General features: G+C 49.1%; 10 protein-coding genes and 1 non-coding gene across 11 annotated transcripts; 5 read left to right on the top strand and 6 right to left on the bottom strand.

Annotated features, from left to right (window-relative positions):
- Nucleotides 1-230: 230 nt before the first annotated feature.
- On the top strand, nucleotides 231-1,440 carry BDV38DRAFT_272153 (glycosyltransferase family 32 protein; the record flags this gene model as incomplete). Its single annotated transcript, XM_032057437.1, has 3 exons — nucleotides 231-699; nucleotides 808-1,039; nucleotides 1,122-1,440. 3 exons carry the CDS (start codon nucleotides 231-233, stop codon nucleotides 1,438-1,440), a joined length of 1,020 nt encoding a protein of 339 aa, XP_031912390.1.
- Nucleotides 1,441-1,809: 369 nt separating this feature from the next.
- BDV38DRAFT_293964 (PIG-L family deacetylase) lies at nucleotides 1,810-3,004 on the bottom strand (the record flags this gene model as incomplete). The annotated part of the gene is made up of 5 exons (XM_032062389.1): nucleotides 2,698-3,004; nucleotides 2,412-2,602; nucleotides 2,278-2,345; nucleotides 1,876-2,162; nucleotides 1,810-1,835 (listed from the first exon to the last, which is right to left on the bottom strand). Exons 1-5 carry the CDS (start codon nucleotides 2,981-2,983, stop codon nucleotides 1,810-1,812), a joined length of 858 nt encoding a protein of 285 aa, XP_031912389.1. The 5' UTR covers nucleotides 2,984-3,004.
- A 920-nt stretch (nucleotides 3,005-3,924) lies between these two features.
- Nucleotides 3,925-6,421, top strand: BDV38DRAFT_249858 (tryptophan synthase beta subunit-like PLP-dependent enzyme). The gene is made up of 3 exons (XM_032054900.1): nucleotides 3,925-4,073; nucleotides 4,126-4,429; nucleotides 4,495-6,421. The coding sequence occupies exons 1-3, from the start codon at nucleotides 3,938-3,940 to the stop codon at nucleotides 6,134-6,136; spliced, it is 2,082 nt and encodes a 693-aa protein (XP_031912388.1). The 5' UTR covers nucleotides 3,925-3,937; the 3' UTR covers nucleotides 6,137-6,421.
- A 188-nt stretch (nucleotides 6,422-6,609) lies between these two features.
- On the bottom strand, nucleotides 6,610-6,700 carry BDV38DRAFT_t156. The gene has a single exon. It is a non-coding gene; the product is annotated as a tRNA-Asp (tRNA).
- Nucleotides 6,701-11,417: 4,717 nt separating this feature from the next.
- Nucleotides 11,418-15,021, bottom strand: BDV38DRAFT_284068 (bifunctional cytochrome P450/NADPH--P450 reductase; the record flags this gene model as incomplete). Its single annotated transcript, XM_032060183.1, has 5 exons — nucleotides 11,418-12,937; nucleotides 13,017-14,000; nucleotides 14,052-14,492; nucleotides 14,548-14,793; nucleotides 14,901-15,021. 5 exons carry the CDS (start codon nucleotides 15,019-15,021, stop codon nucleotides 11,418-11,420), a joined length of 3,312 nt encoding a protein of 1,103 aa, XP_031912387.1.
- Nucleotides 15,022-15,348: 327 nt separating this feature from the next.
- On the top strand, nucleotides 15,349-16,180 carry BDV38DRAFT_249851 (uncharacterized protein). Its single transcript, XM_032054899.1, has one exon. The coding sequence runs from the start codon at nucleotides 15,948-15,950 to the stop codon at nucleotides 16,134-16,136; it is 189 nt and encodes a 62-aa protein (XP_031912386.1). The 5' UTR covers nucleotides 15,349-15,947; the 3' UTR covers nucleotides 16,137-16,180.
- BDV38DRAFT_114320 (CAIB/BAIF family enzyme) lies at nucleotides 16,178-18,053 on the top strand. The gene has a single exon (XM_032051016.1). The coding sequence runs from the start codon at nucleotides 16,308-16,310 to the stop codon at nucleotides 17,865-17,867; it is 1,560 nt and encodes a 519-aa protein (XP_031912385.1). The 5' UTR covers nucleotides 16,178-16,307; the 3' UTR covers nucleotides 17,868-18,053.
- BDV38DRAFT_114303 (uncharacterized protein) lies at nucleotides 17,935-18,771 on the bottom strand. Its single transcript, XM_032051015.1, has one exon. The coding sequence runs from the start codon at nucleotides 18,564-18,566 to the stop codon at nucleotides 18,003-18,005; it is 564 nt and encodes a 187-aa protein (XP_031912384.1). The 5' UTR covers nucleotides 18,567-18,771; the 3' UTR covers nucleotides 17,935-18,002.
- On the bottom strand, nucleotides 18,560-20,195 carry BDV38DRAFT_114260 (glycoside hydrolase family 16 protein). The gene is made up of 2 exons (XM_032051014.1): nucleotides 18,982-20,195; nucleotides 18,560-18,913 (listed from the first exon to the last, which is right to left on the bottom strand). Exons 1-2 carry the CDS (start codon nucleotides 19,776-19,778, stop codon nucleotides 18,619-18,621), a joined length of 1,092 nt encoding a protein of 363 aa, XP_031912383.1. The 5' UTR covers nucleotides 19,779-20,195; the 3' UTR covers nucleotides 18,560-18,618.
- Nucleotides 20,196-22,877: 2,682 nt separating this feature from the next.
- On the bottom strand, nucleotides 22,878-26,049 carry BDV38DRAFT_293959 (uncharacterized protein; the record flags this gene model as incomplete). Its single annotated transcript, XM_032062388.1, has 11 exons — nucleotides 22,878-23,421; nucleotides 23,487-23,579; nucleotides 23,638-23,708; nucleotides 23,758-23,846; nucleotides 23,906-24,447; nucleotides 24,502-24,592; nucleotides 24,643-25,158; nucleotides 25,208-25,328; nucleotides 25,387-25,533; nucleotides 25,586-25,707; nucleotides 25,767-26,049. 11 exons carry the CDS (start codon nucleotides 26,047-26,049, stop codon nucleotides 23,052-23,054), a joined length of 2,445 nt encoding a protein of 814 aa, XP_031912382.1. The 3' UTR covers nucleotides 22,878-23,051.
- A 205-nt stretch (nucleotides 26,050-26,254) lies between these two features.
- BDV38DRAFT_113930 (CSN8/PSMD8/EIF3K family protein) lies at nucleotides 26,255-27,728 on the top strand. Its single transcript, XM_032051009.1, has 2 exons — nucleotides 26,255-26,602; nucleotides 26,854-27,728. Exons 1-2 carry the CDS (start codon nucleotides 26,433-26,435, stop codon nucleotides 27,437-27,439), a joined length of 756 nt encoding a protein of 251 aa, XP_031912381.1. The 5' UTR covers nucleotides 26,255-26,432; the 3' UTR covers nucleotides 27,440-27,728.
- The last annotated feature ends 170 nt before the right edge of the window (nucleotides 27,729-27,898 follow it).

Genomic DNA, 27,898 nt, shown 5'->3' with positions numbered 1-27,898 from the left:
CCAATCTACGAATGCTCCCATCGTCCAGAAGGTGCAGATTTCCCTACGTCCAAATGTCAAGTCCCTCTTCGTCACTGTGCAACAACGTCCTGTTCTCCATGCCAACCACAGCCTTCCACTTTCCTTTCTCTCCATTCCCCGCCATTGCTCTTGACTGACAATTGTTACTACTAAACTGGTCTCCGTTGTTGAACGGTCTAGTCTGCCACCGTGGGCAGACAGTGTCAGCCATGTGTTTTTTGCGAGTCCGTCTCCTGGTTCTCTTCCTTCTAGCGTCGCTCCTGCTATTCCTCACTTCTCCGTTGGCTGCCCAACTTCGTCTGCTCCTCCAAATGCCCTTCATCTGGCAACAGTCCGCAGCCGACTCCATTATCTCACATGACCACGATAGCTTCGATGTCACGTTTCGCGCCTACGATGGCCAACAACCCCCCTCAAAGCTCCACCATCTGTCCCCAGTTCCCGCGACGCTCCATCACGTCCACTTGGGAGGTACAGCTCTCCGACCAGAATGGCTAGCAGCTAGGGAAGAATGTCTGAGAATACATCCTGGATGGAAGACACACACCTGGGACGATACAGCAGCCAATCAGTTCGTGCGGGACCACTTCCCCGATCTCCAAGATATCTGGAACAACTACCCCTACCTCGTCCAGAAGGTAGATGCGCTACGCTACATGATCCTCTACATACACGGAGGTGCGCATACCTTTCCCAAACATGACGCGATTTACACATAACACGGATCAGTGACAAATTGTAAATGGGACTGATGTTTTGCGCGCCACGCGCAATTTTCCCTCACAGGTGCGATCTTAGACCTTGATCTCGTCTGTAAGCGATCGCTCGAACCACTCCGCCGGTTTGACTTTGTCGCGCCCGCGGCCTATCCCGCCGGCTTCTCTATCGGCATGCTCCTGTCCAGTCCGAAGAACTCGTTTGTCCGTGATTTGATTGATAATCTACCTCGTTTCAATCGTCGCTGGTTCCTTTTTCCGTATGTTACGGTTATGTTTAGTACTGGGTGTCATTATGCGTCGTGAGTTTCTTTTCTCTCGGTTTCTTTTTCTGTCTTTTTGGGTTTGATTGTATGGTATGATGCTGAGTGATGTTCTGTGTAGGACTATTTATACCACCCAGCCGAATCGAACGTCCCTCCGTATCTTGTCCGGTCCGCCCGATCGTCCGAATATGCATATGCTGAATGGGTTCGTGGATACCCCGCTCTTCCAACACTTGGGGACGTCGTCGTGGCATGCGAATGATGCGCTTTTTGTGAGGATGGTTGAAGGAGTGGGAAGACGAGTTCTATACTGTATTCTCTCGGCCGTTATAGTGGGTGGGTGGGTGGTATTTTCGTGGTCTATAGCGGCCCGACGACGTTCTGTCAGAATGGAGACGTCAACGTCACCATCTAAGGTTTTGGAAAAGGTTGTGTGATTATCTGTCCTGTTTTGTCTTTTTCTCTTCATTCTTATTCCATTATCGCGAATACTGTCTGTACTATGAGCAACGAAGCAGCCTCGCAAGATGTACATACAGTATCCCACATATGAGCTCTAGTAATCCGTAGGCTGGCTTACCTAGTGGAGACCCTCTTTTAGCTCAAGCGCCATGTAACGCTAATAAAATGTCACCCTGGTAGATCCCTGGAGAATAATATTCAAACGGTCATGGGTGAAGATCCCACCGCCTCATCCATATTCTAAAAGCTCCAAATACTGACCATATTGGAGGAGCATACAGCATTTATACTCAATTCAAAGAATATCCGACACTCCACCCCATATTCTACTTAGACTAACCTCCTCAAATCATTAACCCACATATACCGACTGATGACCAAGTAAAACACCCGATCAAAAGAATACTGACTCCCATGTTGACTAAACGCCCTTCGCGCCTGGAAATACGTCCGCCAGTCACTGACCAACAGCGCCTTATCCTCATAAGGATCCTGCATCTTACCACTCTTCCCATTCCCAACTTTGACTTTAACTCCCTCATATTCCGGTGGGGCCGATACAAGCGCCCGCAGAATGCGTCCTGAAAAGGACATCGATGTCGGAATCAAATCAGCTAGACCGGCATACTTCCGTAGTAGCAATTTGGTCTGCAGTGCATATGCCGGTGGACTTTGTGGGTTTTTGGATGTATATTTACTAGACCACAGTTAGTTCGATTATACTTTTCTTTGCGATAGAAAACCCATGATATTGTATCACCCAGATCACCAAAGTAGAAGGGGGAAAGAAAAGATAAAGAAGAAGAACAAACCTAACACCAGCACTAACCGCCCGATGATTCACGTGGCCAGATATACCCCCATTATCGAACGTGATAATCTATTCAATATCAGTTGGAACTATGATAAACCCTTTAGGTCTAGAAAAGTAATGAAATAGACCTACCAAATCAATATTCCACTTCTCAACGTACTGCCCCACAAGCTCCTCGATTAGATCCTCCCTCCACCATTTCTGTGGATTATCCTGGAGCTCGTAGTGATCAAGGTTCACGCATCGCGCTGGCTTAATACCCAGTTCGGCGCAACTGCGTAGGAGTTCGGCGTGACGAATGTCACCGATGCCTTCGTAGTTGCCTAGTTTTGTTGCTTGTTAGTTGGTTCTATGTTTCTAGATGTATGGATGAGTAGGGACTATAGTAAGTATCAAAATGAAGAAAATGAATACAAACCGGACGAAAGCACCAACAAAGCCCGAGTCACGGTCGCATCGTCACTGCGATAGAGAATACTTGGGCTGAAGAAGAGGGTTTCGTCGTCTGGATGCGCTGTGACCAAAAGGATATTGTTGGCGGTGCGGAATGCGCCGGGGACGAGACGCGGGTCGTTGGCGAGATAGTAGGCGAGGAGATGGTAGAGGAATAAAGGAACGATGATGAAGACGGTGGCGAAGGTGAAGGCGAGGGTTGCGGGCCTTCTCCAAATGCGCTGGACTCGGTGTTTGATGAAGTGCAGCATTGGGCCATTGGTTGGTTGTGCTTGATGTACAGATGGTGTCAGGATGTTGTTCGCGTTTGATGAGATGGATTGGAACTGATATTAGTACGGTATTGTATTTTTAAACCCCAGAAACAATAAGCCTGCGCCTGGTTATTCTTCGGCCTAGTTGGACTGGTGTCTTACTGTACTGTCAGGTCAAGTATAGTTTACTATAGTAGTGCCTCAGTACAACCCACCTGAATATCTCTTCCTTCAATACCCCGTGTTCTTATTTTTTTCGTCATTGGAATAGGTCAATCAAAATAAGAACTTGATTGTTATCCACCGGGGAAGTTTATCCCAGTATCACTCTGGAGCTTTCGCCCTCTGCACATAAAACAGTGCCATCAATGCGTGCTAGCCGATGGGGGCCGAACAATAGGGACGAGCCGTGTACTAAGAGAAACAAGGCATTTTCAGGGCTGTCCAAGTCACGGGAAATGGGGCCATTGTTAAGAGTAAGGCTGCTACGTCCTGACGGACTGTGGATGAGAATAGGATAGTGATAGTGATTAGTCTAAATGCTTACGCTTTGATAGAGCTCAGTACTAGCTACTATATTACCGGCACTGCGTAAATGATATAACGATTTCCGGGTTGTCTACTTAAAGACAAAGCCACAAGATTGGTATATCGTCTGTAGTCATTCCATTTATGAGAAGAATATACTGGTCCCAGTTGATCGGGTTCAATCGAGGATCAGTATGAATCTTTGACTGGCCGAAATCTTTTACTGGTGTTTGGCTCATAATTGCATTTGTTCCAGCCCGATATCGCAGCGGGACCAAATGGACGGGCCGATAAAGTACTAATGGACCGTCCCGCAAGGGGACCCCATTGACTCATCGGAGACCTTAAGTCAAGTTGGTCCCCAATAAAAAGTATCGCCCCTCGTGTTCCAATTTTTGTCATCCCCAGACAATCAATCCAACCATGGAGCATCTCAAACAAACCTTTGCCCAATGTCAACAAGAAGGCCGTCCAGCGCTGGTCACGTATGTGACGGCCGGTTTCCCCACGGCGGAGGAAACCCCGGACATCATGCTGGGCATGCAGGCCGGAGGAGCCGGTGAGTCATTTTAGCTCCATCCTTGAATTGACGATCCTGATAAATGTCGCAGATATTATTGAACTGGGTCTCCCATTCACCGACCCTATTGCAGATGGTCCCACCATCCAGAAATCGAATCTGAAGGCCCTCAAAAATGGCGTTACTATTACCTCCATGTTGGAGATGGTGCGAGAGGCCCGCCGGAAAGGGCTCAAGACCCCCGTCCTCTTCATGGGCTACTACAACCCCCTTCTCCGCTACGGGGAGTCCCAAATCCTGGCTGACTGCAAGGATGCCGGGGTCAATGGCTTCATTCTTGTTGATTTGCCGCCGGAAGACGCAATTCGCTTCCGCAATGGCTGTACCAAGATGGGGTATGTGACAATACCTTCTTTGAACAGGGAAAATTCAAGTAACAGTTTATTGACTCTATGGATAGTCTCTCTTATGTCCCATTGATCGCTCCTTCCACTACAGAGGAGCGCATGAAGGCTCTCTGCAGCATGGCTGATTCTTTCATTTATCTCGTCTCCCGCATGGGCGTCACGGGCGCTACGGGAACCCTTAACACAGAGCTTCCCGCCCTCATCCAGCGCGTCAAGGGACTCTCCGGCAATGTCCCCGTGGCAGTTGGATTTGGAATCAGCACGCGCGATCATTTCCTCAGCGTGACCTCCATCGCCGACGGTGCGGTCATTGGTAGTCAGGTGATTAACATTCTGGCTGACGCCCCGGCCGGAAAGGCCGCGCAGGCAGTCGAGGACTACTGTTCAAAGATCACACAAAGGAAAGTCACTGCGGACGCATCGGCTGATGCCATCCCTGGGACAGCCGAAACGAAGGCGGTCGCTCCCACCAATGACGCAGAGGCGGCGGTGACCGATGGACCAGGACGGTTCGGTATTTTCGGTGGTCAATACGCTCCCGAGGCCCTGACAACATGTCTCGCCGAACTCGAGGCCGGTTTCCAGGCAGCTCTCGATGACCCGACCTTCTGGGAGGAATATCGGTCGTACTATCCGTACATGGGCCGTCCGTCGAGCCTTCACCAAGCGACACGCTTGACCGAGCACGTCGGCGGTGCAAACATCTGGCTGAAACGGGAGGACCTCAACCATACTGGATCTCACAAAATCAATAACGCCCTGGGTCAGATCCTAATCGCTCGTCGGTTGGGTAAGACAGAGATTATCGCTGAAACGGGCGCCGGCCAACATGGTGTCGCGACTGCCACCGTGTGTGCCAAATTTGGCATGAAATGTACTATCTACATGGGTGCGGAGGATGTCCGTCGGCAAGCCTTGAATGTGTTCCGGATCCGCTTGTTAGGTGCCACCGTAATTCCCGTCGAATCGGGGTCGCGTACCCTCCGTGATGCCGTAAATGAAGCCTTCCGCGCCTGGATTGTCCGTCTGGACACCACCCACTATATCATCGGGTCTGCCATCGGGCCCCATCCCTTCCCCACTATGGTCAGGACCTTCCAGAGTGTTATTGGTAATGAAACGAAGGCGCAGATGCAAGAGCTGGGCAAGAGTCCGGATGCCGTTGTTGCCTGTGTTGGTGGAGGATCTAACTCTGTGGGCATGTTCTACCCCTTTTCCAAGGATCTCTCCGTCCAGCTGGTTGGTGTGGAAGCCGCCGGCGATGGGCTAGACACGGACCGACACTCCGCTACGTTGACTGGTGGTTCTGTAGGGGTGCTGCATGGCGTTCGCACATATATCCTGCAGGACGAGCACGGCCAGATCTCCGATACCCATTCCATCTCTGCCGGGCTAGATTACCCCGGAGTTGGACCCGAACTGGCCCACTGGAAGGAAAGTAAGCGGGCAACGTTCCTGTCGGCCACCGATGCTCAGGCCTTTGAGGGCTTCCGCCTGCTGAGTCAGTTGGAAGGCATTATTCCTGCGTTGGAAACATCCCACGCCGTGTGGGGTGCCATTCAGACAGCCAAGAAGCTGGGACCTGGCAAAGACCTCGTCTTATGCTTGAGTGGTCGCGGAGATAAAGACGTGCAGAGCGTGGCTGATGGATTGCCCACGATCGGGCCTCAGATTGGATGGGACTTGCGGTTTTAAACATACGATTCTCATTTTGCATTGTAAAAGTTTGATTAAATCGAAAAGGCTAGATACCTCGACATATGAAATGATGTTACGCCATAATTTCAAATATTCACATAGTTTAAATCAGTGCAGTCCACTGACTTCCTATAGTCCTGACAGGGTAAAGGTCACCCCGGGTATAAGGCGACAATAACGATGATGGATATGAGTTCAATAGCATCCTGATCGAGGGCATCGTCCTTTTGTTGTATGTACAGTAGGACTGTCTGTTCATGATTTTTTTTGGTTGCATTCAGCATGGAGGGGTGTGAAATTATATATAAATTCGCCACAGGCTCAGACTAGCATAATACAGCACTATTGAGCGCAGTACAAGAGGAACTATCTACTAACAATAAAAAAAAAAAACGACGTGCATTATATACATAGGCTCGACAAATGAAGAATATAGCGACCAGAAAGTTTTGGCAAGTGACAAAAAGATTCTCCCCGACTGGGAGTCGAACCCAGGTCTCCCGCGCTTGTTTCTGATATCAGAATGACAAGCGGAAATCATGACCGTTAGACCATCGAGGATTAATAATTGAGAAGGATTTTCCTAATTTGCTTTATCAAGAAAAACAATTCAAAGCTTCACCTTGCCGGTGTCCGCTTCAAAGAAACCAGCTAATCCGATGGCTATACCATACGCCCTAGTACATTCGCCAGAAGCTAACAAAGGGCAATCCACGCTACACAGTGAGTCAGGAATAGACTTCGTTCAGTGTCTCTGCTGATATATTTTTCGAGCACTGGCTTATTGAGGGTGTCTACAGTGAACTGGATGTCACAGCGTACATTGACGCCCACAGTTGACTTCTACCTTCATCAAAAAGCTACTAAAAACCTCATCACAGGAAGTATTATTTGCCTACATAACACATCTGGTAAATGGAAAAAAGGAAAATAAGGTGCTACAGATCCGGCTAATATCAGGATCGTCCAGCCGATTGTGTTTTCACAATGCCAATTTTATTTTGCTCCAATGAACGCAGCGCAAGACACAGGTCCCTAAGGTGGCGGCAGACAGTGGTGTTCCATTTGCGAGTTGTTTGTAGCAATCTCCGCCTGTGATACAGACCTCTCAGTAAGTGACACAGTGAGTCCTGTGACGGAAGGTAGATTACTTAAAACAATCCAGTGTTTGTGGCGTGTTCCATAAGCCGCGTAATCTTCAATCTATCTCAGATTCTGCTGCGCTTCGGGTGGAATAGCTGGCCCGAGCTTTTACAGTGCAGCGGAGGAAAGTGACCGGTTGAATCCCATACTAACACAATGGTGTTGCAGCTAGGTGTGGTACCAATTCTATTTTTAATGCTTCACTGTACCGAGCTCCATCAAAGCTTGTCTGCAATGTACTACCTTACAAGATGTGTTGCTTGATGGTGACATATTGCTCAAGCCGATACTGCTCTGCGGTCTGTCATGGAAATGATATCAGACCAGAGCCTTATTCGGTTTATTGATCTGCAATTCTAACCCACACTAGCAGACTAGCCTCCAGGCCAGTCTTTGACCTTCGTTACCTGACTATCCCACTCGGAGCCATACTCCTTTCGGAGAAAACGACGAGTTCCACATATGGGACTCACATCATCTCTAGTTAGAAGTGTCGAAATACTCCCTGAAGTGATGGTTGATTCGATATCCCGATATTCATATATACTTTGTGACTGGAAAACTCTACCTTGCATATGCTTATTTGATATTTGACTCCACACCAGCTGGCAAGCACGCCAACTGCCGTCGGAGAGAACCGGCGTGTCAGACCAAATTAGCGAGGGAGAGTACCTATTCCCCGTGCATGACTCTAAATTCGTGCTAAACGCCCTTAAACTTCAGCGTTCCACCTATACGATCAGCTCTCTTCGACGATCCTTACTCTTCTCTGCAATAAATCCGAAACGGCCATTACTTCAGCATTGGTCCGTCCACTTTAGATCCAATAGCCCAGTCCTTGAGTCCCGAAATTAGGCTAACCCATTGCCTTGCTTGTTGGTACTTGCCATTTAGAATGAGACTCCAGAGGCTTGGCGGAGGCTGGAGCGGATCTGATAAGAAGTTAGCATAAAATTGATGCTAACTTAGCGTTCACATGAAGATGGACACTTCGCCTAGAGGGTGACGGGAAGCCAATTCACTTCGAATGTTTCATTGTTGAGCTAAGAGTGGAGACATATAGCTGATGACGACTGTGTTCTTACACTCAACTGTGCGGATGTGATGGTGCTTACGGAGGTTGAGACGTTTTGTGCCGCATACTCTGTGAAATGTTTTACTACTATATCACGTATATACTGAAGATCTAGAAACACACTACGAAGCAGAGGGTATAATTTTCGGTGGCAGAGAGGCAATAATTGGGGACTTAAGAGAGGTCCATCTGCCTGGGTAGCACATCCCTGTTAGAACCGGTTATCCAGAAGACCCACAAGGCTATATGTGCCGAATCAAGGTCACTAAGCTCGGTACCGACATTAGAAGCGACATGTCATACCAGGAGACTGAGTCAGGGCTATTGGAGGGATCCCAGCTCCGGCCTCAAGGCTTAGGCAGTCGTCCGTGCATGATGTTTCCGCTCAATGTAATTGCATCCAATCTACTTCTGACTCTTAACGCCATCTTATTTCCATCACTCGGAATTCCCGACTCCATGCACGCCTTCTCCCTCCAATAACGGCCGCGGAAACCAGTCCCGACCGTTTCTAGGCCAGAACAGCCCGTTTCATAACCAGCATGTCGGTTTTCGTCCACACTCTGGCCAGGATTTAGCCGGGACTTGCTGTCGGGCCATCAGCCACATTGGTCCAGTGGCTGCTTCGAGATGGAGCCGTTGATCGTCGGGACTACGTACTCTTAGTTGGGATTAACTTTGGTTACTAGCGCCAAGAAATTCTCTATGCCGACTTCGCACCACATGGTCTGACGTGGACTCGACGAAGATGATTTCGGGATATGCTGGCGCTTGTGCTGTCCCACGCCCCTTTCCAGGGGCTCAAACAGAGGTCGTCTTAAGTTTAGGTTGGTTGCACCAATAGGGCTAATTTGATGGATCGCTAGGCCTCGTGGTGGATTAGAATGTTGATCTAAGCCAGCAGTCCAATGGGTTGTCAATGTCATTGGTTGTCAATTGTCGCTCGGTGGGTCTACTCTTCATGGACACAACGATCTCCGTCTCGAATTCCATGAGAGGAAATGCTGTAAGTTTAGGGTTGGCTGGCCCAGTGTTAGCAGCATGGCTCTCAATGCTTCCGGATGGCTCGAAAGATCACGTCATGAGTCGGACAATTAGATGTCGATTTGGGCAGGATGGTGTGCGATTTTATCATTACCCCCGGATCCAAGACCCTTGTTTTCAGGGTACACTCAGGGTATACGCAGGGTATACTCAAGTTGGACCCTGTGGACGTATTCTTGGATCTTATTCCAACATCGACTGGAATACCGGCACTTGTACGCAAGACGACCAATGCAGTCCGACTACACTCTTAGGGCTACAGGCAACTTTACCCGAACGCCCCCTAGGCCGTGGAGAAGAAGTCCCATTCGGGGAATGATACACAGGACTCAACCTGATTCTGATAAGGTCCCACGGATGTTCCACCTCTCAATATTAGGTTTGGCGTGCCTGGAAGCGAACCCCTGTAGTCCAAGCTTGGGATCTACCTTCAACGTTGATGAGGTGCTCCTGGCTAACCACTCTTCATCAGCTCCTTTAACTTATCGGCGCTTTAATACACCCTCGGTGGTCGAAGTCTATAAAGCCCTTCCACTCTCCCATGGATTTCGACCTGCTCTTCAAGACCAACCTCATCAGCTTTCGTTAAGTGAATCTGGCATTCCTTAAAACGCACTCCTTTTAAAAATCTATCTTATACTTTAATTACTTTCTCTCCTCAACTACTATCCAAAATGAAGTTCTCCAACGCTGCTGCTCTTGGCCTCGTGGGCTGTGCCCTGGCCCTGCCCAAGCACATCGAGGGCGGCAACCGTCAGTCTCTCCCTAACTTGCCATCCGGCTTCCCCATCCCATCCGGCATTCCGTCCGACGGCCAGCCCCAGGAGGGCGGCGAGGGTAGCTTTCCCTTCCCTGGTCCTAGCGGTACATTCCCCTCCGGTTTCCCTACTCCTTCCGGCGGCGCTGGCTTCCCTGGCCCCAGCGGCCAGCCTGGTTTCCCCGCTCCCAGCGGCCAGCCCGACTTCCCTGCCCCCTCCGGCGGTGCAGGATTCCCCGGCCAGTCATTCGACAAGCGGGACAAAGGCGAAGGTTTCCCCTTCCCCGACCCTAGCGGCTTCCCCGTTCCCTCCGGTGTTCCCTCTGGCATCCCTTCCGGCATTCCATCCGGTATCCCCTCCGGCTTCCCCATTCCCTCGGGCTCACCTTCCAACGGCTCTCCCTTTGGCGGCTTCCAAAAGCAACAAAATCAGGACACCGACAAGGAGGGCGAGGGTGACGACGACGACGAGTCATCCATTCCCACCCCCTCCGGAGGCCCCGACTCCGCACCTAGCGGCGAGCCCGACTTCCCTGCTCCATCCGGCGGTGCTGGCTTCCCTATTCCCAGCGGCGGTCCGGTTCCTTCTGGTGCCGCTCCCAGTGGTTTCCCCGGCGGTCATCACGGTGAAGGCCACCATGGCGGTAAGGGTAAGGGTAGCGGTCATCATGGCAAGGGTGGTCACGGCCCTAAGCCTACTGGAACCCTGCCTTCGGGCTTCCCTCAGCCTTCTGGTGGTCCTCGTCCCACTCCGTCTGGGGGTTTCCCTGCCCCTAGTGGTGGGGCGTTTCCTTTCTTTGCTTAAGTGATTTCTCTTTTTCTCTCTGAGTGGGTGAGAGAGAGTGTGCGTCTGTGCTGAGATTGGGGTGGGTTTGAACGTGAATGGGATTGTGGGGTAGATGTGTGTATTGTATGTAGTTGTTGCAATGAATATGTGGTTGATGGGTTGTATGTCTCTTGTGTGTGTGGGGGGGGGGGGGGAATGTAGAGTATGTCTGTTGTATGGGATAGTGATTGATGTAATCTCTGATATGCAGGGGTATAACGTACTTGTAAGCTATCCGTACTCCTGAAGATGGTGAAATGCCCTCTACAGACGAAGCAGAGAGGGGAATAGCACAAAAGGGAGCTTCAATCTCGAATCCAATACCCAGAAACAACAACTTCCATTGAGTCCAACTAAGAAGTCCAACATCCACTCTATATCAATTTGACCATGCTCTAGACATATAACTATCCGTCCAGGACATGACACTAATCTACGTAAACACATCCGTAGCATATCTCTCTTCAGTCTTCAAACGATCTAAATACTCCTCAGCAGCCACGTCCTCATCCCCATCGGAACCACTCTCCAGTGCCTCACGCCGTCTCTCAATAAAAATATCCTTGAATATCTGGCGAATCCCATGACCGACACTCATTCCGCCGCACACATAGATCCGTGCTCCCTGATCAATCAAGTCAAGTAGCTCGTTACGATCTTCAAACATCAGATCCAGAACATGACGTCCTGGCGATCCATCAGTCGGCCGACTATATGCCCATCGCACGTCGACAGCTCCCTGACGACTCCATTCGTCTAGCTCGCACGCGTGGATATCATCCTTGCCCTTGGTGCGGCAGCCAATGTATAGTATAGCTTTCGCTGGTTTTCCTATCTCGGGATGGTCATCGTCGAGAAGTACTTCGGTGCGTCGTCTGCGGATCTTTTCCGTGCGATCCATGATGAAGCCGCGGAAGGGGGCTAGACCGCTTCCTGCGCATGCCATTATCATCGATGTTTCTTCTTTTAAGGGAGGTTTGAAGCCTTTGTTGTTTGAGGCGCGGATGGAGATCTGGGCGCGGTCTCCTGGTTGGAGTTCGGAGAGGTATGTTGACGCGACTACTACGAATCGTTTGTTCTCCGTGGGTAGGTGGGATGAGTTTAGCACTGAGAATGTGATGGAGCATTCTGATGGGTTAGCTAGTGGGGATGATGAGATTGAGTATTGGCGGACTCGCATGGGAGGCAACATTGCGAGGAAAGTGCTCAGTGGTATATTGATGGAGGGGTAGCGTATGAGGATGTCGAGGGGGCTTAGTCGATTGTGGATGACTTCTTCGGTGAAGCGGTTAGAGCTGGAGGCGAGTGACTGTAATTCTGCTTGGGCGTCTGTATCTTGGGTAGCTGCCTCTGCGAGGGTGATCAAGTCTCGTTTGGATACTGGCTGGGATAGCTCTACGTATGTTGAAAAGAGCTCGAAGGCGGAGAGGGGCGTCTCGAAGGGCATGTTCGTGATGCCATCTGAAGCATGCGATGGCTTCCAGACGGTAAGCATGGAGTCCCATGATATGTTAAAGCGGCGGATTGCGCGGCGGACAACTTGAGTTGAGTTTACGGGTAGTACAATGAGATAGTCTCCACATTGATAGGTCGTATCGGGTGGTAGTTTGAATCGCAGCATTCTCTTGGCTGGGACGTCAGGTGTTGTGAGCAGTCTGTTTTCAAGCACGTACCCTTCCTGCAACTGAAGGCCCAAAGTAGAAGCTCGCATACTCGAACTAATGTCAACCTGCAAGGCAGGCTTGGATTGTACGTCTCCATCTGGGAATACACGGCCAAATTTCGAATTGATTGCCGGCCAGAGAGTGAACTCGCTCCAAGTATCAAAATCGGAGAACATGTCTGAATTGGCTGCATCAGCCACGCCCATGTCGCATAAGCGGACTCCACCGTGCTTATTTACAAGATCATTGGTAGCTTTTGGTATGCGAAGAAACGTGGCAGACCAGTCGTCTGATATTCTCAGCACATTAGCAAATATACAGGTAAGGGCAACTAAGTGGGAGTCGTCAAGCGGAGAAGGGTAGCTCACGATGCCCACATCCAAATACAGCATAAGTGACTCCGTCCAGCTCAGCTTTCCTTAGCCCGTTCAGCCATTCGAAGAAATGGGTGGCGTTATCAGGCGGCTGTCCTTCGTACGATGCGGTAATGAAGATGACAGGGTTATCTGTGGGAATATTCTCCATGGCTGAGTTCAGACTTTCGACCTTGGCCACAAACCCGTATCCCATAGAGTCCTTAGCTAGCCTCCGAGCCAGGGCCTCACAGGTACCCGTATTACTGCCAAAGAATATATGCATAGGCTTCATGTGAGATCGCAAATCTGTGTTAGGTTGATTCTCCCCGTTGAGTATCTGAGGAGCATCAGAAAGATCACCGCCGCTGTTCAAGAAGTTCGCTAGTTTGGCCGCATCTAGACCTCTTCGAAGCGTGGCCTTCATGTGGAAGCCGTCAGGCTTTATTGATAGTGACTGCTTGATTCGAAGATCGTAGCTGAGATTCTCCATATCAAAATTGAAACTCTGCAGTAACATGGCCACCACGAGCAACATCTCTTGCCAAGCAAATGGCCGGCCGATGCATCCTCTTATACCGTTCCCAAATGGCTTCCAGGCATTCCTAGGGAGTTCTTCAAATTTTTCATCCAGCATTCTCTCTGGCTTAAACTCCTCTGCATCATCACCATAGACCTTCGGGTCCCGATGCACCTTTCTCATGATAAGAACCACAGGCTCACCCTTGTTTAAAGCATACTTACCCTTCCCTAAAGTTACGGGATCTTCATAATTCTTAGTAGGGTGTGGATGAAAAGCGATTAAAGGAACTGGAGCCTGGAGCCGCAGTGTCTCTCTCAGTGAGGCTGCAATGTAGGACAACTTTGACAGATCTTCCACTGTAATCTTCCGTTGGCCGACTACCGCATCGACTTCTTCCTGTGCTCTTTGGTATGCATGCGGGGTTTTAAGCAGATAATAGAAAAGGAATGTCAGCGTGGCAGATGTTGTCTCATGACCTATGTAAACGGTCAGTCATAAGGATAACAAACCTGCGCATACTTCCCTACCTGCCACAAGGAATGTTATCATATTGTTGATGATCGAGTCATCACTGAGATGCTGGCCAGTCTGAAGGTCTTGACCAAGGATGAGAGCATTGAGCAGGTCCTTCTTGTCTAATGGACTATTTCTCCGTGCATCAACTAGCTCCTGAGACAGTGTTCGTAGAAGACCGATATCACTCCAGTATTTTTTATTTTCCCTCGTAGGCAGGCTGTTAAGAAGTGTCGGACGGAAAGTCCTATCGGAAGATCCTTGCAGCAACGTAGCCACTGCCTTGATGAAAGGGTGTAAATCTTCGCTGTAAAAAGAATTGAACCTAGTTCCCATGGAACAGAGCGCGATAGTGTCCAGCGTCAGGCGAGTAAAGTCATCATTGGCCATTATAGTAGCAGAAGACCCCTGCCGTGCCCACTTCAAAGCAAGCTGGCTTGCAATATCGTACATATCTATATTGGCACGCTTCCAGTCAGCATGTGGTGTCTGACGCAATGAATAACACACCTTCATACATGGCTCGAATCATCAAAGGCCCGAAAGCTGGAACCAGGACGCGATGCGCGATCGCCCAGTTATCCTCTCCAGGATAATCCGCAGTAAACAGACCATCTTGAACGCCGTTTCGAATTTCTCTCAATCCAGCGGTCACAACCTTTGTGAATCGTTCCTCATCACAAATTTCATCGACGAGCTCGTGAGTGCTTATGAACACTCTTGACGCTCCGGCGAGGTTCAGCCTAAAGATCGGGCCTTATAGCACGTACCATTAGCGGTGCTAAAAAGATATACTTGGTATGATGCGATAGAACAGAGCTACGGCAACCAAAGCAGTAGAATGTGTGCTTGATAAGATATACCATAGGTTTCCGCCAGTCGTTGGAAGCTTTTCTCCGGTGCTTCTGAATCAACATCCAGAATATTTCCCAACAGAGGAAGGCCCTTGGGCTCTGGAATTGGGATGGATTTTGTAACCTCCATAGCGAGCTAAACCGATATTAGGTCGTTCTTCAGTATCTCGAGACGAAAAATCGGTGACAGCTAACTAAATGTATTTCTCTCAGCTTCGCATGTGGAGCTGCTTGTATAGGAGTCCTTGTCAAACCAGGGGAAGGGGTTGAAAGGCAATCAGTATCTATCAGGGAGAATAGGCAAGGTTTGAGATATTAAGGCATAAGCAATCCTGTCAAGCACTGAGAATGATGTCTTACAATCCTCTCTAGGAATCAACCATTGATAGCCGAACCACCCACAAGATAGGGGTTTCTCAACCTTACCGTGGACAAGGTACAGTGCCGACCAGGGATGGTTTTTGCTTTACTTTCTATGCTCTAGATAATTGTGTGACGCTAACTATAAGCACCATCAGCATATAAAAAGGCTGGTCCAAAGTATATTGGCTGCAAGAACAGGAAAAGGGGCGTCATCAGTTGTACAAGCGCCGCAGCATCACATCTCACCGGTGCCCGGATATGTTTCGCGCCGGTTCTTGCCAGAGGTTTGCTGTCTGGGCCATATATGTACCTGCGTCTTACAGCTATCTTTTGCAGCAATTATGAATGATGTTCACCGCATCACACGTGGCGTCGTGGTTGAGGATCAGATGTGTTTCACCGTTGAATCCATTGTCATCCTCACAGAAAATAGTCGGCTTGATACATGACGAGCGGAACCAAGATACTCCGCCATTTTCGTGTCTATAAGCGGTCTTTCATCTATTGGAAGACCGACCGTTGCTCCGCCAGTCATGCGCGACAAGATACTGCGCGGTTTTCAGAGAGACGGCCTGGAAATTGATTATTTTGTGTAGGTCTTGAGAAGCCAATGAAGTTTTTATATAGCACAGTATACCGTGTTTGATGAAGGGAACTAAGGCATCATGTTCGTTAGTAACCAGACAGTAAGTTATGCCTATGTGGTCTTTTTATTTAGTAGTTGTTTCCTGTTTGATGTGCCTACTGACAAGCAGTGGAATTCGGAGACTATGCTCGGCGCTGATAAGAAATAGCCGAGCGGTGATAGCGTCGAATTGTATCTTTATTCCCACCAGCGCTCGGCCACTTTCGCTCAATGCCGAGGTGAGAACCAGGCAGTAATTTGAGTCATGGAGTTGTGCCGCTCTTCCGGACAACTATCGTATAAATATATTGGATGGGTCGAAGTATCACGAGTAATAAATATTGACGAAGCATGTGACTAGCCCTTCAGGCAACGTGACTTGACGATACGCGCATTTTTCTCATTTCTCACAATATTCTATTTTTCTAATGAATCGTGTACTCCATTCATTCAGGTACCTAACCAGAACGCCGGCAAAACTGAGCACCATGACATCCAATAGCACCCTCAGTGGTGCTTCGGCCAATTACTCGATTCAATCGGCTACTATCGACAGGACCGCCTTTACCGCGAAGGACACGGTAGAGTACGTCTGGAAAGGCCTGGGCCTTCCTGAGGAGTCTCTCCAGTCTCTCCATATTGATGGGAATGAGCTAGGCCTTCCCTCATCGTTTAAGATAGCAGATCTTGCTCAAGCAACAATTAGTCTGTCCGCATTGCTTGCAGCTCAAATCCATGCTCTTCGCAATTCCATATCACCTCCAATGGTAACAGTCCCTCGGCAGCATGCCGTGATCGAGTTTAAGTCGGAGAGGCTTTATTCCTTCCCTGGTCAGTCTTTACCTGACACATGGGGTCCTCTGAGTGGACTGCACAAATCCTTAGATGGATATGTGCGAGTGCACGATTCCTTTACCAACCATCATAACGGTGCAACGGCCCTTGTAGGATGCTCACCGGATGTCGATCGCGCTGAGTTTGCTTCCAAAATTGCGTCGTGGCGCTCAGTGGACCTAGAATCTGCTGCGTTTAAGGCTAATGGGGTGATCTCTGCTCTTCGCAGCTACTCAGAATGGGACATCCTCCCGCAGGCACGCGCCATTGCCGACTTTCCTATTCTCCTTCGGAAGATCGGGGATGCACCTGTTGGTCTTCCCCAGGAGATGCGTGCAGCAAATGCTGACAAATCTCTCCGCGGACTTCGAGTCTTGGAGTTCTCTCGGGTGATAGCTGCGCCGTTATCTGGGAGAACATTGGCTGCCCACGGTGCAGACGTTCTCTGGGTGACGAGTCCAAATCTTCCCGACCTCCCGGTCTTGGATCGTGATCTCGGTCGTGGGAAAAGGACAGTGCAGCTTGATTTACTGACAGAAGAGGGTCGTGAGGATCTCAACCGGCTCCTTGAGGACGCTCACGTCGTCATTCAAGGGTATCGACCTGGTAGTCTGGCTTCCCGTGGTCTCTCGTCTGAAGTACTTGCTCAACGGTTCTCGCATCGCGGTATTATCTGTGCCAATCTCTCTGCCTATGGGCCTTCTGGGCCATGGTCAGACAAGCGTGGTTTTGACTCACTGGTCCAAACATGCTCCGGCATGAATGTGTCCGAAGCGGAACATTACGGTGCTGGGGAGCCTGCTCGACCCATGCCATGCCAAGCGTTAGACCATGCAGCAGGTTACTTTCTCGCGTCAGGTGTTCAAGCTGCTCTGTATAAGCAGGCTACAGAAGGTGGTTCATGGGAGGTCAACGTTTCCCTTGCTGGAGTAATGAAATATCTGCGGTCGCTTGGACAATTTACCGGTAGAGATGGTTTTCAGTCACAGGACTATACATGCACTGCCGATGTGCCCCCGGAATATCTGGAGACAAGGCCAACAGGCTTTGGTGAAATGACCGCTGTGCGTCATTCCGCCTCGATTCAAGGGGTTGAGGTTGGATGGGATATCATGCCAAAGCCCTTGGGTTCGGATGAGAAGAAATGGCTGTAGACCGCTGGCTATACGTTCAGATCAGCTCATGCACAGGAGCTCTTTGTCCCGCCCTTGGATCAGTAACTAGGTCGTCTTCCCTCCTAGAACTCTAGTAGACGTACGAAAGAACATCTCCAATCCCTGAGTTCAATGCTATGTACAGGCGATGATGCTCCTCGTTAATTCGTAAGGCGAATTGAGAGTGCTTTGGCCAAGCTCGATCCTTCTTGCATTCGAACAACCCCTATCAACCCTAGGTAAGCAAAACAAGATGTGGTTATGAAAGAGAAACATATGGGATATGCTAGGCGGCAAGCCTGAAAGCCTGGCTATGTATGCCATACACCATCTAGTGGGAAAAGTAGAGGAGGCTGCGTAATTGGATATACAATGCAGTTTCGTATATACAATCAAATGAAGTGTCCGGTTGCAAACACAATACAAAAAGTCAGTGAATGGTATATATATATAGACATGAATTGGAAGAATAGGGAAGAGGATTGTGAGGCAAATCATGAGCCCAATACGCTCTACCAAAACGACGCCAAAACCCCGAGATTGAAAACCAACCCACGCAACTTTGGCCAGCAAAGCTGGCGCGAGATCCTTTCGCTCGACCTCCGCTGCCACGTGCATAAGGAGGCAGCATAGCAGATCCTTGTGCAGGTGGCGTGGCAGAAGACATCCGAACAGCATTCTTTGTTTCGTTTTCATCATCAACGCAGGGATAGCGTTGTCGTATCCCTAGGTATCTCTGACGAAATTTTGGCTAGTTCACTGGTTGGTAACCTTTGTTTCCCCATTCGCTTGCTTTCCACGTGGTTTGCAGATTGTTCATGTCATTTCGTTCAGTGTTCCACTTGGCGTCGTCAAGGGCGTATTCGAGACGTCCCTTCTTGCGCTGCCTGATGAAGTAAATTGCTGCACCGGCAATAAGAAGAACTCCGGCAACTGCGGCACCGCAGTAAACACCAACGTGAGCCGCAGTTGGTAGGTCTGCCCACTTCTCCGCCAGAGACTTCTCTGGCTCTTTGTTCAGTTCGTCCACAGTGGTAGAATTACCCCTAATTTCAATGTCAGTACCACGTCATAGATGCAGCTTACGAGTCTCAAATCCAGGGAAATGACTTACTCGACAACCTTAATGCTTTCCCAGGAACCAGAGTGGTCTGTGTAATTGTACTCTTTTCCAGAGTGGAAGTCATGCACGCGCACGTTCTTAACAACCATGGTGTAGGGGCCGGCGTCATAATCGACCTCACCGCCAGCCCATTCAATCGTTCCCTGCGCGTTCTTTGGATCACCGGCAGGCCAGATACCGAAACGAATGTTGCTAGGTGTTTGTGGGTAGTTCTTGCCGTCCAGGGCATCTTCGGGCTTCAGCGTGCGGACCAGATTGCCGTCGATCCACCACTCGAGCTTCTCCTGAGTCCAGTAGGTGGTGTAGTTGTGGAATTCTGTATCAGCGTTCTCCACATAGTGGAAGCCACCACGGCTGAACGAGGTGTCGTTCCCTTTACCGAAGTAGTTAGATTGGACCTCAGAGGTATTGTAGCCGACCCACTCCCAGTCGATCTCGTCTAGATCGGCCGACTGAAGCACCACACTGCTGACAATACCGCCGCCCTTCGCCATCTTGACGTGGGACTCGACGATACCGAAGAAGATAAAGAATGTCGACTGCAGCGTCGGGGAGTCTAATTTCTTTTTGATGGAAAATTCCGCGCCGGAGTCTTTCCAGTCAATCTGGCCGTTCGTAACCGACCAAATCTTGTCATCCATTGTCTCATTGAAGACCCAAGAGTGATTGGTACCCAGAGCGGGCGCTGGGGGACAGGTTGTGTTGAGAGGGTTACAGTCGGTCCATGTCTGAGCGGTCACCGAGCAGACGAAGGCCATCAACAAGGCCAGTACATTGAAGAGCGACATGGTGGAAAGGTACAATTAGACTCGGAAACCCCTCCCGTTCCTCGAAGTGATGGTGGTGGATGATATATAAAACAGAGTGGAACACGCAAAAGCTAAACCCCGGATTCAAGTCGATGAGTTGTTTCGGCTCAGATAAGGAGGGAAAGGGGGGGGGGTCGGTAATGTGACGAACAATCGGTTCTCCCTAACCAACAGCCCAATATAAAAGAGTGACAATATCCGAAATAAGGATTGGATGTGCGATCACGTCGCACGAGGAATTGATGCCCACCCGGAGGAAGGAATAGAAAGTGAACGACGAACGGTGGGATTAAGAGGGGAACGACAGGAGGAAGGTTGACAGAACAACCATGGCGGCGATTTCCATTGCTTTAATTAAAACCGGGTAATTATTGTTAGCGTCTTGCCATTTTCTTTTTCTGTGGTCGGCACTGGCCAAGCTGTGTTCTGTATCCATTTTTTTCCTTTTCTCTTTCCATCTGCAGCAATACCACTAATTTGGTGGTTCCAGTTGTTTAAGGGGTAAGTTTGAGCAGTCCAAACCTGGGAATCTATCGGTCTTGGATGCGCACACTAATGCCGAGGGTGGCTAGTTCAACTGGTCGGCTAGCCTGATATGGTAAGTAGCTTAGGGTCCCTGTCCCTCACCCTAACCGGATCCGAACTAGCACTACGCCGGCCCTTAAAAGGTCAAACAAATCTGGGGCTATCACCGCCAATCATACAAATTCTGCAGGGGTTCTGATAAGGCCCTTGAAACTTGATCTGGAAAAAATCCCACGGAAACGCACTATGGGATGCTACGATTACTAGTAAAGTAGTAGGGGACCCCTTATCAAGGGGAGGATGTTTCTGTCATATATATGTGATACGCGGGGGAACTTGGGATGAATACGGCTTGATCATAATAATTTGGGGTACGGCTACAAAGGCAGATCATCCATAATTAAATTTTTTTTTTTTTTTGGTATTATTTCTAGAGAACAAAACCCGGTGCCACAGTTGCCCGAAATACTCTTCCGAATTAAAACCCCCCCCTGAACCACAGCAAATGAAAATGCAAGATGTGGAATCCAGTAAGTGAAACTAGCTTCGGTGTTGCCAACAAAGGATCCATCTATCTTGGCCTCTCAAATTGAATAGTAATGCCATGCCATAGGCACCTTTGTTGTAATTTTCCAGCGGTGAGTGGCTCCGGTGGCAATGCCCCGGCAAAGATTTTAAGTCCTCGGGCGATTTTATAATTAGAAGAGCGTGTACGCCATATTCCATACTACTTACTAGCAATTTGACGAAAATTCTAATTAAGGACCTACGCACCGGGAGTTGTTCAAGTGTACATACATGTATTGTACATACTTGCATACATACAATCCCCATACAAAGCGAAGTACTCCGTACTGTACATGCATATGAAACAATTTGTGACGACGTCAACAATGTTATTATATATGTAAGGCTCTCGTGAATATCCCTTGCGTCGTGCTTGAGAAGAAGAAAGAAAAATGTCCTTAGGTCATACAATATTTGCACGGTGTTACACCACGTCCCATGTGTGGTTCAGACTGAAACGTAAAGTCCGTTCATAATAAAAGTCTCGTGTAGTAGTGGTTACTTGCATCTCCGTTATCTCCATACCGACCTGACAGGTCGAGCAGGAGGAGGTATTCCCTGAATCGTGACGTCGTACCGTTCGTTCAATACGTTCAATGACAGCATCCGGGCATCTCATGACACCTGACATCCAAGCCAAACCCAGAAAGGAATTCCAAGGCATTGACTGTTTCCATAAATATATTTATATATCCCACGTGCTCCATATCATCTCAGCTGAGGTAAACCTTCGCTGGTCTCCTCACGCTCGGTTTCTCCACATACTCATAGTACGTTGGACTTCGTCGACGTCGATGTCGGTGGCGAGTCTCGGTTCCTCCACCACCATAGCTGCTATAACCATAATCGGGGTCTCCGCCACCCTGGGCTCCGGGCAATGAACACATTCTCCAGAGCCAGAGAAGCAATAGCGTGCCCGCGATTGACCCAATAACGATTCCAGCAATACCCCCACCCGAAATGCTATCCGGACAGTTATCAGACGAGCTTTGACGGGCCTGGAGTATATTCAAGGTTGGAGCCTAAGTGAAAAGGTTAGCATGGACGAATATTATTGGTATTGAATAATCAGAGGCTGGGATTATCCACGGTTCCTGGTTCGGGCCGATATGGGGAGGTTCCATGGGCTTCATTCGCGACTTACCATAATGGTGGACCGATAGCAAGTTTGTTCTATTTCGATTATGGAGTCTGACAGGCCTGACAACAGCAATAGCCATTGAGGGAAAATTACTCAAGTTATATGAACCTTCCACATAGCATCTTCAACGTGCGGACTTTTCACCCACTGACGTCAATCAAACGTCTTACTAGGTCACAGATCCCACGACGATCTCCATCGTCTAAAGCAAGGCCATGAACTTCTGATCAGTGACTCCCCTCCAATCAGAGGACTCAATGGGCCGTCTTAGCTCTTTTTTATCTTTCATTCACATGCAGTAGGCATGCCATCGGTGTGATGGCGCTCCCGTCTCCATGTGCCGTTTGATGCAAATCGGAGTAGGAATGAGTCCGTATTCTTGATTGCAACCCGGGAAATTTTTTACAGAATATGCGACTGCCCCACGTTCTGATTACAATATCCCTCAGTTACTTTGTCGTCGTCTTTTGACAGCCTTGCGGGCACAATGGACATTGCCCCGATGCCACCGAATTGTCAGATGTTGGATAGTCGCGGGAGTGACGCAATCTCGGCAAACAAGGCTCGCGAATCCTTCGACAAGGGACGATCGGCGAAATCTGATCACTGATTGATTGACTTCGTGTTGGCTTAAGCTTATTGTTAATCACTACGTCAATCGAGTGTTCCATCGATAAACGTCCAGTCCCACAGTGCTCGCTCACTGAAAAACTGTTTAGAGAATACGCGAATAAAACGAAGCTAGTGTCGATAAATTAACCAAGGCCTACATAATTAGGACGGATATGTTATCGAATCCTAGAAATCAATCAATTATAAAGGGAGCATCAGCCAATGGCTTTCAGATTATCAATGCGAAATCCTTACAGAATTAGGGCGATCCGACCATCCCATCGTACTATTGGTAGTCTCCTCTCATATATTTATTGTTAGATTACCTTGTGCCTTAGATTGGCACCGGCATTCTCCTTATAGATATTATATCTAAATTTAGCACTCGAGGAGGTCTCTTCACTTTTTCACACCGTCGTGTGTCCCGGCGAAGGAGGTACGCTGCCCGTCTCCCAAGCCTTCATCTCGGGGCCAAGTTCGAACTCAATGCTCCCACCTTGTTCCATGAGATCTTCGTGCTCGAACCAATTCTTCTGCCAGGGCTGGCCATTTATTTTCACGCTTTGCACATAGTACCCCTGATCTAATCCTGTCGCGGTGATCCGTAGGGTCTGATTTCCATTAATCGTCATGTTGAGGTCGGGGAACCATGGAGACGATATCAAGTACACGGGCTGCGTGACGACTGGGTAAATTCCGAGCATCTGCCATAGGAGCCATGAGTTCATTGCTCCGGCGTCACTGTTTCCTGGGACACCGTATGGGGCATCTTTGAAGCTAAGATACAAGTTCGAATTAGTACCGCATGTTTGGAGTAAAATATCTTCTAGCCTCCTCCTTACTATTGATATCCAAGACTGCGCGACCTTTGCACACTCTTGGCTTGTTTGTTGATATAGTTATAGAGGTAGGGTGTAGCGAAATCAGGCTCATTCCTTTGCCGGGCAAGTCAGCTAGGTTCAGCCTTTTCCCGGTGCTACAACATTAACATACCCAATGTTGATAAGTGTCGTGATACCGGCACCATTGGGGCCCAAATCTTGAACAGACATGTTGGGTTTAAACTACCTCGTCGCGTAAGCGCGAGTCAAGTGTGTCTCTCGGGTCTCTTACCATAAGGTCCAGGCGGGACTCGAAGGTGCCAGTGCCACCCATGAGCTCAATCAGTGTCTCCATGTCATGCGGTATGACAAAGGAATATTCTAAAGCAACCTGTTCTTAGCGATCATCCCTTAAATCAGCCACAATGATACCAACTCACCCCATGGTGTACCCTCATAAGTATACGACTTCCACTCGCACTCATCGCAGTATAACGGGTCGTACCCACTACTATTGAAGGTACCATTGGAAAACTTCGGTGCCACAAACCCTGTGAAATTTAAGCTCTGTACGTCGGGATTCCAAATCTTCTGCCACCCTGCAGACCGATTGAGGTACTTCTCTCGATCACTGGGCATTTCGCCCGCTGCAACCTGACTGAGAGCGAAGTCATTAAGGCTATACTCAACAGTTCTGGAAATACAGCGTGTGTTCCGGTCTTGCGATACATATCCCAGCTCAATCCAATCTCCTAGGGCTCCGCGGCCTTCCTTCGTACTTGCGGAGAAGTCTGTGGGATCGTAGGTATTGTAAGGAATAACCTCAGCATCTGTTTTCATTGCTGCATAACCATCCGTCCAGTTGATTGCGCCACGAAGGCCTTTTACGTACGCATCAGCTAACATGTTATCAGCATCCGAGCCTCCCTGAACCAGGCCATTCCAGTTTCCGGAACGTCCATCTGGCAGGAAGCCTTGGTACCTACGTATGTTAGTTATGCTCAAGTTCAGTCTTTTCATGTGATAGAACCCTTACCTCCAGATATCTATAAGGCCCCTGATCATGGACTCGTAGTAAGAAGGTTGAAATATGTGATAGAAGCTAATTGTGCACCGGAAGATGTCCCCTAGTCAAGATTTAGCATGAGAAGTGGTCTAAAGCAGGATATGTACCTACAAAGAGTGTAGAAATCATCCCAAAAGGGCTCCTCCGAATGCCAAAGTGGGTTCTCGCCTGTCCTATCAGATGGCATTAAGTGAATGAAGTAGAGGGAGCTGTACAGTAGTCGCACATGTGTCTGGTTCGTGGTACTATCAAGAGGCACCCTTATTTTACTAAAGACGTCTCGATTCCATTCTTCTACTGCCGAATTCACCGTGTCATTGATATCCCACGAGGGTATTTCGGATCGAATATAAGAACGAGCTTTCTCGGTGGACATGAACGAGATGCCGACCCTTGAGCGGATTTGTGACCCTTCCACATTATCCCAGCTAAAAAGTGCGCCTACTCGGTCATTCATAGGTCCTGAGCTTGCCGTATCTGACTTGTTGCCATAAATTGGGTGGCTTATTCCTCCATTCGAGAAGGTCTGGTACTGTCTCATTGGGTCTGTGTTTCTACCTGTAAATGTAGTGGCTGATGCCGGGGTTTCAGAGAACTCTCCGTGGAAGTAGACAGTGAAAGGGGCGCCTATCGCTTAGTTGAGCATAGATTCGAGAGTAATATATGGACAACCAACCATTGTTCCAACCGCCAATATAGGTTCCATATCCACTATATTCTCTGCCATCTCCATGGATTTGAACTTCTCCACCGATATAATATTGGCCATTCGGGTCACTTGGTGATCCAGGAAGGTACTATAAGGCAGTAAGATTACGCATTAGGAATGGGTTATTGTGGAAAAGGAGTTTGTACGTGTGAAAGATCAACTAAGACATATTTTTCGCCTTTTGGGAAAGTGTACTGCATTATTCCGGCGTGGCGAGATGCTGATAATTCCACTTGAACGCCATTTTGTAATTGAGTTTTGAAATAGCCCACACTAGCGGTGTCTTGACCGACCTATTCATTTGTAAACTTATGAGCTATTGATATCAGTAGAGAATAACTATACCCTCGGTTGGCTATATGTGAGATTATCAAGTATATTCACTGGAGGAGCCACGTCGGTGAGAGGCATCTGTGGGATAATCCCATATTTTGGAGCGCCTCCAGTCCCGCTCTCGTGCATCATGCCTGCATAAAAGTTCAGGCCTTTGCAAGTGAATACGCAAATTCACGCTAGGGGTACATACTAATGGCGGTAACATTCCCATCAGGGGTCCAGCCACCGTTAAGCACCGCAATCGACCAATTTGCAGCTGTCGTGTCAATTCCAACCTTGGTTACGCCAAAAGGCCGAGCACCACCAACAAAAATGTCGCCACCTCCGTAGCCTTTCCCGGGCATGGGGCCTTCAGAGCCCATAAGAGGATTGACAAACTGTGAATAATCAACGGACTGGGTCGTTACTGCCGTTACCAGCCCCAGCAACAAGGGCGTAAGTGGCTGGTAAGGGCAAGGTATAAGAAGTCGCATGGTGCACGTCCACTTAATGGCTTTCCACCGCCCGAAGAGATGAAAGGATTCACGGCTGAAATCATTCTCCCAAGGTCACTGGACAGGTATTTATAACGTGTCTAGCGGGGTTTACCTATAATGCGGAGTAACAAGCAATATGGTTGGATATACTTCGATCTACATACCAATCGGAGAAATATGCCGTTTTGGGGCTCCGATCCTCCGAGTGCCCGCACATCGACATCGACACAATCGAAAAATCCCACCAAAAAAGCCATCCCGCAGTCCGATTAGTACCACGCGCTTCGCTGTCGCCCGTTCCGTTAAGGTCCACACTGAAATTCCCATCCGGGGCAACTTCTTTTCAAACGATCTTTTCAAGGAAACCAAGAATCGTCAAGATGGGTGTCGCTTTCGACAAGTGTGAGACTCGGCCGGCCAACATTGATGCCATCCTCAACGGTCTGGACAGATACAACCCCGAGACGACCACCGTTTTCCAGGACTACGTTGTACAACAGTGCGAAGACAGGACATTCGACTGCTATGCCAACTTGGCATTGCTGAAGCTGTGAGTGCATGCGCTTGATTGTTTACGCAATTCTTCCGAAAGGTTCGACCTTGCAAATGTAATATCACACGGGCTTCAATGATGGAGAGATACTTTTATTATTATCACGTTTCCTATTAACTGACACCTCAAATCGAGGGATGTCGAGGATTACATACTTCTGATAAAGCCCTCGAAATCATTAACTGTCACTGGATGAGTTTACTGCACTTTCTCATCGTTCTCGCTAACTTAAAACGCCTCCTGGGTAGCTACCAATTTAACCCCCACCTCCTCCAGGCTGAGACCGTCACCAACATCCTTGCTAAGGCGCTTACCGTTTTCCCATCCCCTGCGTTCTCTCTCTGCCTCGCCTTGCTCCCCGCCCACACTCAGCCCTTCCCCTCCAGCGCCGAGGCCCAGGCCGCATCTCAGACCTCCGACTTCGTTGAATCCGTTCAGAAGCTTGCGCGCCTCTCCACGCTCCTTGAGTCTGCCCAGTACGCTCAGTTCTGGTCCACCCTGAACTCCGATGATCTCTACGCCGATCTGACCGCCGATGTCGCCGGCTTCGAGGAGCTCGTCCGCATCCGCATCGCTGTTGAGGTTGGCAAGGCATTCCGTGAGATCAACGCCGAGGTTCTCGAGCAATGGCTCGACCTGAGGAGCCGTGAGGCTCTTGAGAAGTTCGTCGCCGAGGTCTGCAGCTGGGAGGTCGACAAGTCCGGCCCCAACGGCACCGTTGTCAAGGTCCCCACCAACAAGGAGAACGAGGCCCGCAGTGAAGTCAAGAGCGAGCACGTCGGTGTCGAGATGTTCGGCCGTGTTATCAGGCGGGGATTTGAGCAGGCCGCTTGAGCGGAGTCTCTTTGAACCGCAAATCAAACCGTGTCTCTTTCCTTTTCTTGCTAATATTATGCCTCGAAGATCCTACCCTGTATATGGATCTTCGCTTCGCGTCTTTCCTTGATTGAAAAGACTCGTAAAAGGATTATGTCCGCTTCAGACCCACGAAACGAGCTCGGAGCCCAAGATGATGATGACGGGGATAGACCTGCATGAGGAGGGTTGGGAAGTCAGGACTGGCGCATTTGGCGTTACGTGTTTGCTTGACATCACTTATGTTTGTCATCATCATGATGTTGTCTATGTGAAAAACAACTTTTCTTTCTCTCCGTTATTTACTTCTTTATATTCGAGAAGATATCCCATAGAACAGAGATGACTGAGGATTTCTCAGTAACTGGGGCCGTTTTGCGTTTACCCAAGTAGGAGACCATGTCTCTAACCGTAGTACTGAGTGAACCATACTCCATA

Source organism: Aspergillus pseudotamarii (genome assembly GCF_009193445.1).
Source record: "Aspergillus pseudotamarii strain CBS 117625 unplaced genomic scaffold BDV38scaffold_35, whole genome shotgun sequence".
NCBI classification, from domain to species: domain Eukaryota; kingdom Fungi; phylum Ascomycota; class Eurotiomycetes; order Eurotiales; family Aspergillaceae; genus Aspergillus; species Aspergillus pseudotamarii.
The sequence above is the reverse complement of the archived record's forward strand: the minus strand, read 5'-3'. Positions and strand labels throughout refer to the sequence as shown.